This window comes from Camponotus floridanus, unplaced genomic scaffold, assembly GCF_003227725.1.
Source record: "Camponotus floridanus strain SB8 unplaced genomic scaffold, Cflo_v7.5 scaffold58, whole genome shotgun sequence".
NCBI classification, from domain to species: Eukaryota; Metazoa; Arthropoda; class Insecta; order Hymenoptera; family Formicidae; genus Camponotus; species Camponotus floridanus.
In genome coordinates, this window is record NW_020229747.1 from 534,204 (window position 1) to 553,181 (window position 18,978).

An 18,978-nucleotide genomic window follows, 5' to 3' on the forward strand; every position below is an offset into this window, starting at 1 on the left:
ATTAGTTGCTTAAATATTTGTGTAAATAGCCAAAAATTAAGAAAAATAACAATTTTTTAAAGATTTCAAAAAAAAGAGAGACAATAAGGGCCCAAATGATACCCTCGGAAGACTTCGATACGTTACTGATTTTTCTGAACCAATAAGAACATGCCAGCCTTTTATTATTTCATCTAATGGAAAATTTCAAAATCTAACATGAACATCTTTTACATGCGTGCACACACATACACACACGCACACACACACAACGCTTCTCAATTAAAATATATAAATGTTCCTTCTTAAATATCGAATAGATTTTGTTTGTAACATGTCCGTTAAAAAATATGTAAAGTACATTCTTAAAGAAACTGGACGGGGAGAATGCGTTAAAAGTTAATAAATTTAATACCTTAGATTAAGAATAATTAATAATTAATAATTAATAATTAATTTTTGTGAGTTAAGGTAAATATTTGTCTTGTAGAATATAATATTTTATCTGAGAAAACCGCAAATATTATCTTATATCGAATTAATTTTTTTATAATGATTATATTATAATTTTAACTTTACGATGCAAAAATTCATGAAAATGAAAATTTTAATATAGAAGAAAAATCTCTACTTTAATTCACAAATTAGTTATTAATTTTATATTTTAAAAGATTAACAGAGTGTATATTGCGCAATGTCTAATTCATAAATCTCAAAATGTATTAAATTTATTAATTTTTGATATACAGGATGCGCAAAAAATACCGGATTGATAAAATATCTTGAAAACGAAACAATTTAGAAAAATGTTTTACATAAAAATCATTGAGTTTCAGCACGTGCATCAAATAGTAAAACTTATTTGATCTTGAGCGTTACCATCGAAGAGCTTTCAGAGTTAACTTTAAAATTTTTAATGAAAATCTCCAATTTTTATTCAATATTTTTATAGCTTATCTCGAGAGCTTTCCAAAACACTATAATTAAGTTATTTTTCATCAAGTACTTTTTAAGTTACAAGGCTTCAAATAATTTCTTAATTTTGTATAAATCATAAAATATCTAATAAAATATTCATTTTTTGATTATCTTACCTTAATACTTTTATACAAAATAATATGAGGAATCAATTGGTGTAGAGAAAAAATACATAGTTGTTTCTAAGAAACAATAGATAATTGTTAATTGCAAATTATATATTTTTTTACAAATAATTATGTATTTTCTTTACACCAATTGATTCCTCTCATTATTTTGTTCATAAAAGTATTAAGGTAAGATAATCGAAAAATGAATATTTTATTAGATTTTTTATAGTTTATACAAAATTAAGAAATTATTTCAAGCCTCATAACTCGAAAAGTATTTAATGAAAAATAACTTAATTATAGTGTTTTGCTCTCGAGATAAGCTACAATAGGAATATTGAATAAAAATTGGAAATTTTCATTAAAAATTTTAAAGTTAACCTTAAGAGCTCTTGGTTACGCTCAAGGTTAAATAACATCGGAATTTTCAGAATCCAGCTATAGACTTTTAGAAAACAGGTTTAAACTCAGGCATTTTTTAGTGGTGGGGGAAGTCTCACTTTGTGTGTCCGTTTTTTTAGGAATTCACAGTTTGCCTGCTAGGTTCGCTGCGATCTAGAAGTCGCAATGCGAGACGTATGTTAGAGAGAGACCGACTACTGCCTTTTATCTCTGTCTCTCTCGCTCTCATTGCGACTTTTAGATCGCAGCAAACCTAGCAGGTAAGCCGTGAACTCCCGAAAAACGGACACACTAACAATAAGTGAAACCTCCCCTACCACCGAAGTTTCAAAAGCTGTTTGTAAGACTGTGGAAACGACGGATTCCTGTATAAAAGACTATCTTATACTTCAGAAAGAGAGAGTGATAGTGATCAGATCTCTTTTTCTCTCGTACCATTGAAGGAGAGAGAATGTCACGATTGGAGGAGGAGAATAAACAGAAAAATTATGAAATACGAGAGAGAAAGAGATTTAACCGCTATCACTCTCTTTTTTTAATGTTTAAGACGGTCTTTTGTACAGGGATGCGCGGTCTATTTTTACAAGTCTGTGGACTCGGCATATTATAAAATAAATTTTATATTAAATACATACATTATTTACTCATTTTCATCATTATTAACACATTTTTTCTCCTACGATTATAATATTCATTTAATATTTAATCTTTTTTATGATTTGTCTAAAAATATATATAAATTAAAAACGTAGATATGACTCTAATAATACGATGTAAAATAAATATAATAACGGATTAACAAAAAGTCAGGCGTAGAAAATAAGAGATATAAAACATGGAAAAAAATTGCCTCAAAAATTTAATTATACAATAAAATTTGAACGTTTTGATTCTGTTTCTTGTAAGACAAAATTCAAAAAATCATGCGTTCCTTCGAAAGGGTTTATGAATGTTTGTAATGACACATTAGTAATGTATGCAGGATATCATTTAAAGGGTATCGTTCGACTCAGTAAACATGATAACGTCGAAAGATATCTTAATAACGTTTTAATGACATATAATATGTCATTAATATGTCATTAAGACATTTTTAGACGTCATCATGTTTCCCGGAGACCCTTTACTTGTTTTATGTTTAAAAATTATTTTTGTTTTTTCGTTGTTGCATACATTTAAATATTAAATAAAATATTAATATCAGCTCTTATCTTTACATATTTGCTCTAATCATTCTACTTGTCAACTCAGTCCGGCAAATACAGTTTTATTAAAATTTTCGCTTTATCGTATTCGTCATTGCATTTTTTATTTTATAGGAAAGAAGGTATTGCAAGAAAGAACTTTACAGTTCGAGACAAGTCAAGGTGGACGTATTCCTATTTTTAAGGATTTTTAATAATTCCTAACAATAATCCAGGAACGTTAAGAAAGAAAACCATTAAGAAGAAAAGAAAATTCACTTAATGATCGTTGAAAAAGGTTCTTTCTATAGCTTACAATAAGAAAACATATGTCTGTGAGCAGGTAATGTCCGTAGCTGTATATTCCGCATAAATTACGAACACGTATATATTCGTCTAAAGAACAGCTCTCTCTCTCTTTCTCTCTCTGTTTGTAAAAACTTAGTTTCCTTAAATCGTAGCAACAAAATTGTTTAGATTATTTCAATTAATTTTTTTTCAAGAAATACCATTTGCTTAATGAGAGAGAGCACATTAACACGCACACACATAAACGCTTCTAAGATAAATACACATTTCTTTAATATGTTTCTGTTCTTTAATATGCATTTTTTATAAAATATATGTGTGTATACGATTGTTTCATTACAAAAAAGTACACTTCAAATTTATATAAATCTATTATCTCTATTTATATAATAAAGTTTTTTTGAATAAATAAATTAATAAATTAAATTATTAATAACATATGCATATGTATTCGCGGATATGTATATGTCTAGTACATATTTATAATAATTATATTTATATGTATTGTAGTAATATTTATATGTATATTATGTATATGTATTTTTTTTTATTCGGTCTTATTCTTGCCTAGCTTTCTCTTCGACGAACTGTTGGGAAGATTTATGAGTTTTCGAAAAATAAATAAATGAAAGATGAATTTGCTGTTTCAAGTTAAAGATTGACAAAGGTACCGGTTTCTTATTGTTATCTATTTCGCTTTACGACTCTGTATTATTAAAACCGTTCTATTGAAGGAAAAGAATAAGAAGAGATATTTTGAGATTTTCTATTTTTACATAACTTTCGAAACTTTAGTTTAGTTTTATTTTCAACGGTTTTCTATATTATTTTTTGCAAACATTTAATTTATTAATCCAACAAACTTTATTATATACAGGGTGTTTCTAAAACTATGTCGGAGATTTTACGCCCTTAAAATCTCCGACATAGTTTTAGAAACATCCTGTATGTAAATAATAAATTATATAAATTTAAAGTGTGTTTTTTGTAATGAAATAATATTATATACATACATGTTATAACATTTATAAACAAAATATTTCATAAAAAATATATTTAAATAAATATTTTTGATAAAGCATTGTGTGTGTGTGTGTGTGTTTGTGTGTGTTTGTGTGTGTTATTGACTAATTGTTTTCTTGTTCTCGGATCAATTTTAAATATTTATTTTGAAATATTTATAATCTAACATTTATAATATTTAATATTTATAATATTTATAATATCAAATAGAAATATGCACCTGTAACATGTAACTGTAGTAAGTTGAGGTAAGTTGCGTTTTATTCGAAGGAATAAAATTGTAACATTGTCGTCAGTCCGGCTCATTGTTTGGTCCTTTTCATTTGCCGGCTCTTTCCTTCTCGCTCCTTGCCAGTACAACAACGTATACACTCCTCCTATGACTGCGTTCCGATATAAATTGCCAGTATTGAAAATCTATAGTATACGTGACGTAAATTATAGATTTTCAGTACTGCCAATCTCTCCCCTCTTCTTGGTTACTCTCTGTGGTTACTCTTTCGTTAGTTTCACGATCAGCTTAACCTTCCCACTCTCTACCTTTACCTTTGCAGCGTCAGGCGTTGTATAGCATGGGTTAGGCGGTGTTTTTGATCTATCGGGAAATACCAATGTTCGTGGAGAGAAAGATAGAGAAAGAGGAGTGAGAGTTTTGACCGAAGGTTCTTTTTATTATCGGAGCACAGTAAGTTTTATTTGCTTTTAATTGTTGAAAGAATTAGTCACGCATTAGGAAGCCGCCATTATCTCTATGCATTCCGATGAAGATAATAATGCTAGTTAACGATTATCCACGTTTTCTTTTCCAAATTTGACAATTTTTCATGAAAAAGAAATGAATTTCCTTCGACATGTCTCGGTAAAATGGCGGGTGTACTTGTCTTTAATTTTCACTGTACTTTTATCAATACGCATTGATATTTTTCAACATATGACGACATACGTAATTTAAAATCTCTAGCTTTCGGTTTGATAAGACATTATTAGATTGATTATTACAGAGTGAGAAGAGGTAATTACAATATTTTTTTCGAGAATATAATGTCGAGTCATCAAAATAGATCCTTAGAGACATCTGTCATCGATTGAATAAACACGCTCGTAATATAATATAATTAATAATGTATCATAATGTAATGTCATTAATTAATAATTTATTATTGAAGTAATTTGTTGGAGCATATTTATTACGTGTCAACGTATTGCATGAATCATGTGAAAAATCTAATGTCACAAATGCCATCTTTCCATGTGTTTTACTTTTATCTCCAAGACGATTCCAAAGTTATGGTTAGTAAATATAAAGATAAAATAGAGATAAGAAGTATATTTATATAACAATCATTAAAGGAATCTCAACAAGAGGAATTAAATGATGTAATCTGAAAAAATTAAATGTTTATACTTGATAGAATTAAAGTTGCACATCTTATAAGGTTAATTATAATTACAATTTACTTTTTTTATTATTCTGTACAACTTTTTCAATCTTTCTAATTGAAAAAAATGTATCTACGAATCTTGGTTTCACATCTTTTTATCTATTTTATCTTTATCTCTATATTTACTAATATCAATAAATGATTTTCATTATGTTAGAAATAACATATAATGCATAAAGAAAGCATTTATGGGAATTTATATACTTGCACACAACTAAATATGTATTACAATTACTTTGTATGATACGAGATAAATTCAATTTATATCTTTTTCGCATCTATTTTTTTATAAATTAGATTTCACTAATTTAGAATTGATTATATATAATTATAATTGATTATAATTTTATTATAGTAACAAGGTATGTTTCGGATACCAAAGCCTACAATGCCTACGTCTACCACAACAACAATTACAAAGCGTCCGAAACAGATCCAAAGTTGCCTTTATGCATCCTATGAATGCACACAACCATGTCTAGAGGGTTACTCGTATTGCGCTAGGCATATTCTCGAAGATTCAAATGCACCTTACAAACAGTGTGCTTTTGTATACAATACCAATGGAAAGAAATGTCAAAATCCAGCCCCAAAATTGGATAGGAGAGATATCTCGTAAGTATATTCTTACAATATGTTATATAAAATATGAATTGTAAATTTTGCTTTTTAGAAAAATTAACACATTTGCACATTTAATTTCCACAGATATTGCAATGAACATTCTAGAAAAGCGCAAATTGCGCGAATTAAGTCAATGTCACGACGCTCTTTACCACAAACACCTGAGATGTTACTGCTTAATTTGAGCCATTATGCCAAGCCTATCGATTCTAGTGCGGAAGATACAGAAGATGAAGGAGGAAAAATTAGAGCTTTAGATCCTTTCAGTGAGCACCATATGATTTTAGATAGACTGATAGATAGACTGATTATCTTTATTATATATCTTATACTTATATCTTGATTTTTTAAAATTCTATTAAGACTTGCTTTTACTCGTTTATTACAAAAGAAACTTTACACTTATACTACATTTACATAAATACTTTACAAAAGCACTTTATACTTAACTTTATAAAACATTTGTGACCAACTTTTTCTACAGAATATAAAAGTTTATACATTTTATAATTTTGCATGCTGCTAAAAGTTGCAAACTTAAATGAAAACATCAACAAGTTATTGTTTTCAGCCGAAGTTGATGCTTACAGAGTAAATGCAAGTGGGAGTGACATCTTAGATTATGCCAGTTCGTCAGAGAGCGACGTCGAACCTACAGTTGTCAATGATACTCTGAGAGGGGTTTATCTTGATGATAGCGATAATGAGAGTTTGCACAGTCCACAAGAGGATCCCCTAAAGTAAGTACATGCCTCAACTACACTACATGTTAATTGTTTTGAAAATGACAGTATCACATTAGAATATTTGCTAGCATGCTTCAGCTTGTGCAATTTTTACAAATATTTATTATTTCTACTATTTATATACATAATGTCCGAGTCTATTTATAAATTATATTGATGATGTACATTTATGATTTTTTAAAGCGTATTTAATATTAATAGTTGAAATGTTATAATTCAAAATGTTTCTGTTATTTTAACAGTTTATGATAAAAATCTCTAAATCATTATTTAAAAAATTATACTCATTTCACGATTTTAAATTAAAATTTCAGAATCAAAAGATAATAATTAAGTTTTAATTTTTTTTTTTTTTTAATTTGTAGAACTTTATAAATTTTAAAGAAAGGTATACAATATACTTTTAAAGAATATAATTTTAAAGAAAGGTATACAATATACTTTTGTATATTGTATACCTTTCTTATTGTATACATAACAGAATACTTGTGTGATTAAGACTAATTGTCATAACTTTTTATTTGCATTCCTACACAAACTTGCATTATTATAACTCCACTAAATTTCTCATCTGCTTTTTATATTTTTTCAAAATAAAAAGTGCGCGTGTTTGTTTTCATATAATTTCGTTGTAGTTGTGCTTTGCGCAAAGATAAGATACTGCTTACTCTCCCAATTGTTAGTATCAATTTTTTAAGGCACGCCGGTATTTTTACTGCGGAGGAGGTGGTTTATATTGCAAGGGAAAAATTGATTAGGCTCCAATCCCTTTATATCGATCAATTTAGAAGGCTACAATATATATTGAGGGAAAAAAGACGAAAGTATTTACTTGCCCTGAAGAAAGAAAAGGAAACGTTTTGTAAGTAGTCTAACTTCAAGTTAGAATATTGTTATATTTTTCAATAAGTGAAAAAAATTTAAATTTAAAAAATATGCAGGTAGTATACATGATCAGACTAAGGAAACTGCGAAAGAAAAGAAACTTTACGAAAAGTTGAAAGCTTTAAATCGCTATCACAGACGGAGTGGTGCTGAAGCAATACTTTATAGGAAATCATTAGAACGTCGCGCACAGGTAATATGTTATAAATATATCATTATTTATATGAATCAATTGCATAACAAAAATAATAATAATAATACGCTTCAGGTAACTGAACCAACTCAGAAACCGCCAAATATGTCCAAGTGCGTGTTTACTGAAGGTGGCGTGAAATGCGGCGAAAGAACTCTTCCATCGGCTAAACATTGTCGCAAACATATTCTAAAGGTATATGTGCATATATATTTATATTATGTTTTAGAAGCGATTATATAATTTATGTAATTTTAATCTATCATTTTTTATTCTATGATCACAACAGGACCAACATCAAGTTTTGTTCAAGGCATGCGGAGCGGTACGATCGGATGTAGAGTGTCATGAACCTGTGCCTGTTATTTTCGATTCTCATTGTGTCTTTCATATGAACTTGCCGCCGTCATGCAAACTTGAGCCTGTAAAGGTACAAAGATGATTAATTGAATGTCTTTATGATTATTTGAAACAAATTATTTCCAAATATATTTTATGTATAATTTATTTTTAGTTTGAGGAGGAGAAACCTACGACTCGAGAAGTGTCAATGATTGACAATCAATCGATGGAGATTGATGTAGTGGGCGAGGCGCAAGAAATCGATCCTGATGACGATATGGCGGGTTTGATGAGAGAAATGAACGACTCCGCTCATGTAAAACCTTCTTTTGCAAACGAGAGTTTGAATAGTGAAACTAGTACAGACACTGCGTTCAGTTTATCGGCACAGATGAGTGATCGGGATGATTTCGTTAATGTATGACAAAATATTTTTCTGTGATTTTCAAATTGTGACATCTAATTTATCGTTGCTCGATTGATACAAAATGTCAGGGATAATTTGCTAAGATGCTTTTCCCTGTTTAGTATACTCATGTGATAGTGTCGAAATTTTCTCGCTCGAATACAGAGTGACTTCAGCAACAGTAGTATAATTTATTTTCACATAACCATTTCAATCGAATGCTATCAATTGTTAATATTTGTATATAATCTGAGGAAATTAAAAAGACATCATATATGGATATAATTTAAAAAGTTTAATATATATTTATTAATAAGCAATTGTAGTTGTAGATATTATTAATACGATATCAACAATATATTGGCAAATGTGATTAAAAAACTCAAGATTTATAAAAATAATTCGTACTCTATTGTACAATAGAAATTTCTAATTCCTTTTATATACAGAAAATATACAGAAGATATATTTTTAATGATCTAATTTAAAGAAATGAAAACAAACTAAGTTTTTAATTTTACTATTAATATTCAAATAAAACAATTAACTTTCTATTTTCTATAAATAAAATAGAAAAATTTTCTCTAAATTTTCTATCAATTCTATCTATTTTTCTCAAATCTTTTCTATAAATAAATTAGAAAAATTTTCTCTTAATTATTTTCATAGTCATTTTGTTCAATTTCATTTTTTTAATCATGTCAAATATACCCATTTTAGTACTATTAATACTCGTACGGGAATACTTACTAGGATATTAATCTATTATCTAACTATTTCAAGTATTACACAGGTAAAAAATAGAAGCATTTAAAGACTAGTTAACAAAATTATCGAAACTTTTAATTTAATAAAACGCAACTTATGCTATCAATAACATCTTGATAATGCAATTTAACTGTGGCAGTTGTATACGAACAAAATTGTAAAAGAGAACACTTTTTACAAGTTTACATTTCCTATAAAAATAATTACACAACATCATTATTAGATATGCAATACTATAGATGTACACAAATGATATACAAGAGAAACTTAAAATATATATAAATGGAATTTCGACAGAATAGCAATAAGTTTTAAAAAGTCAATATATCATAACAACACAATTATAGCATACAATTTTTTCTACAATGATACATTTTAAATGCACATTATTTTGACTAATTTATAAAATCAAAATAATATCAGAAAAAATGAATATTTTTTAATATTTTAAATATGCAATGTATAAAATTATTATTAATTATTATTATTATTATTATCGTTATTATTAATATTTGGTAAAAATAACACTTGTGTATTGTAAATTACATAAATGTAAATTTCAAATATTGTCATATAGGAGATATCTTCCTTAAGCAATATTGATTCATTGGACAACTCCATTCATATTATTACATAATGCACTTTTCTCTCTTTTTTTCCATAAAAAAATATAACGAGACAAAAATTCTTCTATGATCAAACCATATTCAGGTTTTTGTGATAATGTAAATGTACATGTGTATGATAGGATATGGATATATATATGTATATATGTATATACATACATATATATATTATTTAGTATTCGTTATGCAAAATTATCACAAATTTGTTGCAAATTAACAATATAGTCATGTACTATCACTTATATCGGACAATTCATGGAAAATATTAAATATCATTGTCACATATATGTATAAATCTGTGTATTTTACACAGAATTTGTACAACTTTCATCTGTGTATGATGTACATCTAGTAGTACATATATGTGAACTAATGAAAACCTAAATTAAAATAATTATTAATTTTGTGCAAAGAAGAAAATTTGCTATTGTTGTTTTTAAAATCGTCTAATATTTACGTATTTTAGCAATTATATATGATTATTGGACAATTTCAAAACTTTATGTGAATGCTTGCTGCATTTTACAATTTCTTAATTTCACAAAATTTTAATGTTGAAAATATTTTTAGTGAAATGGTTAAGAAGTAATTTTAATTTGCAATTTGTTCGACAAATCGATTATTAGTTTAATCTTGTAAAATTGCACTTTTGTTTCTTTCATTGACAATTCTATAAATCAGATATTTTTCATCGCCCTATTTAAATTGTATAAACCTTCCCATTACGTTCTTTCTCTCAAACATCAATAATTAAGAAATAGTAATTATTTTGAAGAAAACCTATTTTTACTACAAACATTAAACGCTAAAGAGCGGCTAGGCATTAAATGAAAGAAAAATATAGTAACTCGAACGTAATAGGAAGAAAAAATGTATTTTGCAATATCGATACAATATGATTACAAGAGAAATTACTCATAAATCTAGTCATCGAAAATGTGCTTAAGATCGTGCTCGTAGGCGGCGATAAGTAACATAATCCCAAGGCCTGTCGACAACCCTAAACCTTGCAAAATACACTGCCCTCGCGAACCACCTTCCGCGGAATGACTCGATGATAATTCTGGTATCTAAGGAGAAAAAGATATAAAATATATGAGGATGTTTTCTTATTGAAATTTTTCAAGTTATTTGTAGAATTGTTAATTTGAAAAACCAACCATATCTACTAATGCTATGTATATAAATATTCCAGCGGCTGCTGCAAATAGCCAATTAGTTGCGGCTGGAGTACTTCCTAACGATACTCCGAATATCATGCCAAATAGACAGAGCACCGAAGACAACACATTGTAAAAAATAGCCTGTTTAATACTCATACCCGCTCTTAGCAACACCGCAAAGTCACCTGTATAAAAACACTCGGATTATTAAATTATTACATGTGTGTATATTATATTTATATAATCTTAATGATTTGCAGGAACATTACCAAGTTCGTGAGGCAATTCATGACAGAGAACGGCAATAGCCGTAGAGAATCCACCGGCAATATTTGCCGAAAATGCTGCACCAATAGCCATACCGTCTGTGAAATTATGCAAACCATCTCCCATAACGACCATCCAAGCTACGCTGGACATGGATTCAGGAGCCGAATGTACGTGACCTGGAGATTTTTAACAGGCATGTTACTAAATTACTTGTGCAATTCTTATATTTTATATTGAACAATTGTATTTATATAAAAGCACTACCGTGAGAATGACTGTGGCCGTGATGTTTGTTCTCGTGTTCTCGTATAATGACTGTATAGCTTTCCGATTCGTTTAACGATACGTTGGCACCGTCGGTGTTTTTCTTTGCGTTATTGATGATCGAATCATCCAATCTCCAATCATCCTTCGGTTTCTTCTCCATATCATTAACAATTTTCGTGGAGTTGCAATTCGATGTCAACGGCTTCTCTTCTTCGATAATAGGTGGTCTTTCGTGGTGATTAATTTGGCGATTGTGATGATTATCTATGTACGTTTCAATATTGAAATTAGTTTTATTTTTTTATCGCGCCAAAAATGTTGATATGATTCTATTTTTTGATCGAGATGCAATGACACGAGTATCATTTTTTATATCGATAAAAAATTGCCTATAGAAAATAAATATTACCTTGAGTTTCGCTAGCAATCTCGCCATAACAATACGGATACGATGAATATTTGTGTTTACATAACTTTTCACCGACAACATTACTGTTTGGCCCGTCACTCTCTCTCATTACTCGTACGCGCGTAGGTAACTATAATAATTTTACTTCATTAATTTACAATATATAATGCGAAATATATAATGTGAAATTTAATACAGCTTCTCCTTAATTTACCTTGTTCCGACGTTGTCGACGTTTCCGCCATTCCGCTAACATGATTAATGCTTTCTCGGTAAAGAAAAAGAACACGAGACCCATCATAGCGACTAATCCTTTCCACATGTTTGAATTATGTTGCTCCACGTGATTAATCGATAAAGTATTTTCTTCGCGATGATCGTCATGTTCATCGTGTTCGTGATGAGAGGGCATCATCGCCTAAAGATGCAAGAGAAATAAATTATTGCATTATTAAAATATTTCTCTGTATTTTAAATGTATATATAACATATATTGAAAATTAAAAAAAAAACTTGCATGTGGTAACAGATGAATAAGGGCATCGCCGGTTAAAGTACCTACGGCCAACGCAACTAGAAACTGTAGCACATGATGATAGTAATTCTTTTTCATGATCGGAATTACCGCTACACCGAGTAACCCACTAAGACTAATTATGAAAATACTAATTGTTGAATATATCCAGACTGGAATAAGTAAAAAAGCAACAATTGCATTTATCGAGTGATAAAATTGTACAAGAAAAGATTAATCATTGCACTCATGCGTTTATATCTATATACATATGTGCTTTAGTTATATATACCTTTGAAAGTATTGCGCCCTGAATCATCTGTATAAAACTTATCGAGAGATACGGGTTTGTAATTTTCGGGTACCCGTATACAGCCATTCCTCTCTGAACTGGATTCAGCTGCTAATTGATATACAAGAGCCGGACATACGCGTTCGAAGAGCCAGCTGGGCATTGTTGTGGCATTATTAGAGAAAGTATAATGCGTATCCTGTGCGACGGTACTCAGCAATTCTTGGCTGTTTAAGCACTAAAATAGTAAAAATATTAATCGTTGCAAATGTAAATATTTTAGCAGAACAAAATTAAATAATTTATAATAATTATACATAGCTAAGCACAAATATTAAATGTTATTCTAACAGTTTATATATCTCACCCTTTCCTTGTTATTCTTGCTATCTACGTCATGTAGGCCGTTATTTGGATAATTCTTATTGTTACCTGTCGCATGTAAAATTGATAATTATTCTCTCGATAAGTTTACTCACTTCTTAATATACACATTATATAATTAATTTTTGTGCGTACTTGTTTCAGTGCTGCCATTTTCTAGCTTCGATGCGTCGGTCAACAATCTCAATAGACCCAATTTACGGACAAGTTTCTCGAAACCATCCATAGTTATACTCGTTCCGTCACCATAGGCCTCGAAAATCTTCTTCATGAAGTACATTTCGTCTACAGCTACATCTCTTTTTAATCTAGATCTATAATCGGTATGTAAATCTGCACTAGATTTATGTTTTACACTCGATGATAATTCCGTTTGAGCTAGTCGCTCCAAAAGTTCCACGTCTCTCGAATTTACAGACACATCCGCGCTCGCAATCGACGACTGGGTATTTCGTGCATTCCCACCGCCTTTGAAGTTTTCCGTTATCTCCTTTTTAAGAAGGTAAGCATCGCGCGATGCGGTTGGTATTGCATTAACGGCTACCGGGACATTATTATTATTATTATTACGATTAACGTATCGCGTACTGTGAAATCTTACAGTGTCGCGTTTATTGCTAACAAAGTTATTCGGATACGAGCTTTGACTGTTCGTGTCTGGATGTGATGTATCCTGGGAACTTATTAGCGTCGAAAATGATTGCTCGTCCGGACTGGAGGGATCTCTGGTGTTTGTCGAATTGCGCACTGTTCCTGATGGATTCGTATGCGCCGAGCAGGGCACATGTGCGGCGCACAATACACACACCACGCAGACGGTAACAATATGATGCGACATGGTGAACTTCCTAAAAACAGAATACATGCTTGTCAGAATGTACGTCGCAAACATTTTTTGCGGTGATAAATTGCAACAATCTGTCAACGTAACGAGGGATGCCAATATATGTGTATCGTACAAACTTGCTTGGAAAACTAATTTTATATATTTACTAATCGGCTAGAGCGTAAAGCAGGAAGAGCATTTATCAGTAACAGTCTCATGATAATGCCAAGTATAGACAGATAGTGCAACTGGAATAATCAAATAATAATGACGAGCAATAATAATAAGAGCATTTTAATATTTCCGTTTCCTTATAGAATGCATTTCCCCTTGATTGATTTTATTCTGTTATATAAATTAGACGTAAATTATCGATAAATTAGTGTATAATAATGATAGACAGGATGAGAAATAACCCGCCAACTCGATTTGTTTTACACGCAGCTACTTACATGACGATTCCTATTCGCGACAGCTTTATCGCGACAGCGATTTAAACACGCCCACAATTGTTCCGCAAACGTCGAGCAATAGTGAGCGCATGTCTCGATAAGGAGCGCGCTTTTATAAAGAAATTTTATAGGCAAAACCGCGGGGGGCCATAACGAATATTTAGAAAATTGCTCGACCTCTAATTTCGTTACGCCTCAGTGTCCTTCGCATGTGACAACTACAAGGCCATAAAAAAACGAACAAGGGGAGGACATGAGTAAAAATCAGAGGTAAAAAATTTGTTAAATTTTCCTAAACTTTTCTCTCTTTTTTTTTTTCTTTTTTGTTTTTAACTGTCGTTTTTAACTGGTCGTTAACTTAAAAACACCCTCGATCATTCATCGAACATATGTCTCATCCGTCCAGCGTTTATCGATAAGTAATCTCCGGGGCATCTCTGGACACAAGCCCATTTAGCGACGCAACGTCTTATGCAACATGTGGCAATGTGTGACTCACGATCTTTTACCCGCGTACATATCTAATCTATATCAAAAGCATCATTTTCTTGCGCATTGTAATATATAAAGCTGGACCGGCTAAATATAAATTTATGATTACGATCGAGCTACTTTTTCGAGGTGAAAGAGATTTTAAGAGATTTTTTTCGCTGTAAAAGGCGAATGCTCGCCTTAGTAGACGCGTGTGTCTCTGTAAAAGGTACGATGCGCGTTATTCCTTTGGAAATCCGAAAACGCCTCTCTTTCTCTCTCTTGGCGAATAACTACGCATCGTTCGCAGATCGCGTCCTACGCACGAAGATTCATTATCCGCGCTCTTGGTTTGCTCAATCTATTCAATCTCTACCGCCAATCACGAGCAACGTAGCCACAAATAAGTTAGCTTATTTATGTAATTGTCGTTTCCCCTCCTTAAGTCTCGCAGTTTAAATGTTCCCTTTGCGGAGGTTCCTAGTTGGAGCGCAACTCGAGACATTTGCACTTATGTTTAAGTGCGAGAAACTCGTAAAAAAAATATCAGTTCAAAAGCGTATTATTGCAGGACCGCTTATTCATGTGCTCTATTGAGATGTCTCAAAAAGGAGAACAGTATTTCTTTCATGAAGTGTGAACGATACGACGCGATAACGCGGTAAAAATAAATCGACACCTGATCTCCTGGTATCCATTTTATCAAGTTGCATTTATAGTGATTTGATACCGGTTCGCAATTCGTTTTTTTTTTTTTCGTCATGCGGCTACTGTAATACATTCGATTAGCGCATCATCGTCAATCTTTGCAATTATTTACGATGCGAATCACGAAAAATTGGTAAACAATCATTGGTAATCAAACGACGTTTAGGTCGAGAGGTCGTTTCGACGTATCGATCGCGTTGGACTCTAATTTTTGTCAGAATTCTTTTTTTATTATCTACAAGAAAGGAGATAAAAACGCGCCAAGGATTTTCGTGGAAAGAATAGACCTTCGGGACCGCGGAAAAGACCGAGATTACGGTCGACGGCGCCGGCGCCGAAATAGTCGTGGTTGCCTCTGCGACAAAAATTGTATTTTTAGCTGTGAAAAATGAAAAGAGAGGGTAAATGAGAGAGAGAAGGAGAAACGAGAAGAATCGACGAGAACACGCTACACTTCTTCGCTATCTCTCCTTCCCCGCGAGAATTGACAAAATGAAGAATTTAGGTTAGAAAGGCCGAGGGATTTCTAGCAGTCACGACGCGGTCGCGAGTCGTTCGATCGAGGCTGCCCGGTGAGACGTAGCCATCAGCGTGCATCATCGCGCGCGATCGTCGGCGACGATGGCGGCCGCGATGGCAGCCACGAGACCGGGGAAACGGCATGCATACATAGATACGTATGTACATACATGTGCGCTCGAAAATCGTGATCGAGACGCGCTCTCTCACCGGTTTGCGGGAGGCTCGCTGAGTGTCTGCCCGTTGCCCGTCGAGCGATACGAAGATGTCGGCGAAGGCGTCGGGTGCGTGTGTTGTGTATCCGTCTCTGCGTACCGGTGCGTTCCCTTTCCTTTCTTTCCCGCTTCTCTTCCCTCTCGTCCTCCCTCGGCCGCGGCCGCTTCTTCTTCCCACCTTTCTTCTCCCGTATTCTCTCTCTCTTTGCGCGCGAGCAACAAGTATGTACCGTCTGAACGTAGCGCCGGAGGAGGCGAGCGAACGATGGATTCAGGTGGACTGCGTTGGACTTGCGTGGCAGGCGAGCGGACAGGCGGGCCTGGCGGGCCTGGCGGGCCTGGCGGGCCAGCTGACTGGCTCTGGCGACGCGCGACGCCGATGCCTGATGCGATGCGACTCTCTCTCTAGCGCACGCACATGCACGCACATGTGTACGGACGAAAGGAGAAAGAGGAGAATGTCGAGACGGGTCGACCTAAGAATATACACGCGTTTCTCCGACCGAGAGGCCGAGGGAAACTGTCATCCGCGAACCTTAGCGCTCCTGCCATCGATTCGTCTTTACGAAACGCCGCTTTGTTTTCTTTCTCCGTCTCTCCTTTTCTCTACATAACCTTTCCATTTTTACACGATGAATCTGTGTATGTAATCTTCGATCTTCTTTTTGTATGGTTTTTTTAAATTGAATATAAAATTGCAATCTCATTAGCAATTCGATTCGATCTCGTGAAAATTCTCCAAGTCGATGAATTTCATTGTTGGTCTCTCGATGACAATAAGTCTCTCGCTCACGTGCCAATCATCCTCCAGAATTAAACGCGATTAATCAAATCATATGATCTGACATTTAAAAACCTTCCCGGAGCTCTCGAGCAGAAATTGTATTGATCTTAACATCGTCCGGCGATAGAAAAAAAAGAGATAGAATCCGTAACTCTTGCGACGTGCAACCGTTATTCCAGATTATATATGAACCGAAGAGTATACGTACAATTTTTTTTAAATGAAATGCGATAAAAAAATTAAATAATAAATAATAATTGTTAATAAATTTATAAATTTAAAAATTAATAAATTTTTAAATTTAAAAGTTTAATTTAAATTTAAATTTAAATTTAAAAATTTAAATTTAAAAGTTTAATTTAAATTTAAAAATTTAAAAATTTAAATTTAAAAATTTAAAAATTTAAATTTAAAAATTTAAATTTAAAAATGTTAAATTTAAATTTAAAAGTTTTAATTTAAATTTAAATTTAAATTTAAAAATTTAAATTTAAAAATTTAAATTTAAAAATTTAAATTTAAAAATTTTAAATTTAAATTTAAACGTTTAATTTAAATTTAAATTTAAATTTAAAAATTTAAATTTAAAAATTTAAAAATTTAAATTTAAAAATTTAAATTTAAAATTTAAATTTAAATTTTTAAATTTAAATTTAAAAAAGAAAGATGACAAATAGATTATGGCCGTGTACCGAATTTACTGCCAGTACTAAAAATCTAGTAATAATTTAGGTCACATATATTATAGATTTTCAGTACTGGCAGTAAACTCGGAATACAGCTTATAAATTACGTTTTTTTTTTACATAAAAGTGACTATAACTCGGCAACGACTTATTTTCGAATTTATGTTTATAGCTTCTTTTTGGATCCCGAATCACTTGTCGAAGTACTGCGAGCGATTTTTCGGGCACCCTGTATATATTTGAATTAATGTTATTCGGAAATATTTTTTGTTATAATCTTTTATAAAATCTCATGTTAAAAAACATTCGAATAAATTAAATGGACATTCTATTGATTACTACGTCAATATATTATGTTATTAATGAATCAAGTAGTAATGAAAATGTTTTGACTTATATATATCTGGCATATTATATCAAACAAGATTAGATATAAATTTCGATAAAAATTGTAAGTTTTATATTAATGTGAAGAAAAAGTGTCGAACAAATTTCTTTTCTAACGAGAAATATGCACGCCTATCAGAATACATTTCAGGATATTGACGAGAAAAATGATGTGTCATTACAAGCGTGCATCCTTCGCACTTTTTTATCGAGTGCAAAGTCCTCAAAAGTTAACAGCGAATATTTATACGCGCACTTAATTTAAAGAATATTAATAGTGATAAAGATATATGAAACATTATGTTTATTATTGATTCAGGATAAATCTCAGCTCGATGCGAGAGAAACTGGAAACGTTTGCGCGGAGCAATCTCTTGATTCACAAAGTGAGATGTATTTATATTCATATAAAAAAATTAATATTTAAGAAATATTTGAATTTTTTTAAAAGTAAAAATAGTTTGGAAAATCTGCGAGAGCAATTTACGTCAATTTTGTATCGATTAATCGGAATAAGAAGACGCGAGAATTTCTCTATTAAAAACTGGATAAAAAAATTATAAATTGGGATTAACTTTTGTACTATAAGATTTGAGAGAGATTGAAAGTTGACT

At 31.5% G+C, this 18,978-nt stretch overlaps 2 protein-coding genes across 5 annotated transcripts; one reads left to right on the forward strand and one right to left on the reverse strand.

Annotated features, from left to right (window-relative positions):
• The first annotated feature begins 4,472 nt into the window (after positions 1–4,472).
• On the forward strand, positions 4,473–8,908 carry LOC105258449 (KAT8 regulatory NSL complex subunit 2). Its single transcript, XM_011269701.3, has 9 exons — positions 4,473–4,670; positions 5,783–6,042; positions 6,136–6,317; positions 6,623–6,791; positions 7,496–7,659; positions 7,739–7,875; positions 7,951–8,070; positions 8,165–8,305; positions 8,390–8,908. Exons 2-9 carry the CDS (start codon positions 5,792–5,794, stop codon positions 8,639–8,641), a joined length of 1,416 nt encoding a protein of 471 aa, XP_011268003.2. The 5' UTR covers positions 4,473–4,670; positions 5,783–5,791; the 3' UTR covers positions 8,642–8,908.
• Positions 8,909–10,732: 1,824 nt separating this feature from the next.
• Positions 10,733–16,945, reverse strand: LOC105258450 (zinc transporter foi). 4 transcript variants are annotated; one of them, XM_020029758.2, is made up of 11 exons: positions 16,463–16,945; positions 13,452–14,164; positions 13,300–13,364; positions 12,933–13,170; positions 12,644–12,813; positions 12,341–12,544; positions 12,127–12,256; positions 11,715–11,981; positions 11,450–11,626; positions 11,178–11,365; positions 10,733–11,087 (listed from the first exon to the last, which is right to left on the reverse strand). In XM_020029758.2, coding segments are annotated over exons 1-11 (2,301 nt in total). In that variant the 5' UTR covers positions 16,465–16,945; the 3' UTR covers positions 10,733–10,940. The 4 variants fall into 4 exon arrangements, with proteins under 4 accessions (XP_019885317.1, XP_011268004.1, XP_011268005.1 ...); XM_011269702.3 differs by having other exon boundaries at positions 16,503–16,944; XM_011269703.3 differs by lacking the exon at positions 16,463–16,945 and adding an exon at positions 14,595–14,728.
• Positions 16,946–18,978: the final 2,033 nt, after the last annotated feature.

Bases quoted from the DNA above. Each gene is read 5' to 3' on its own strand.
- LOC105258449 (XM_011269701.3), top strand. From the start codon at position 5,792: ATGTTTCGGATACCAAAGCCTACAATGCCTACGTCTACCACAACAACA. The intron at 6,318-6,622 runs GTGAGCACCATA...TATTGTTTTCAG, and splicing joins TAGAGCTTTAGATCCTTTCA to CCGAAGTTGATGCTTACAGA. The intron at 8,306-8,389 runs GTACAAAGATGA...ATTTATTTTTAG, and splicing joins GCAAACTTGAGCCTGTAAAG to TTTGAGGAGGAGAAACCTAC.
- LOC105258450 (XM_020029757.2), bottom strand. From the start codon at position 14,208: ATGTTTGCGACGTACATTCTGACAAGCATGTATTCTGTTTTTAGGAAG. The intron at 13,365-13,451 runs GTACGCACAAAA...TACATGCGACAG, and splicing joins AAATGGCAGCACTGAAACAA to GTAACAATAAGAATTATCCA. The intron at 12,545-12,643 runs GCAAGTTTTTTT...TTGCATCTTTAG, and splicing joins TTATTCATCTGTTACCACAT to GCGATGATGCCCTCTCATCA.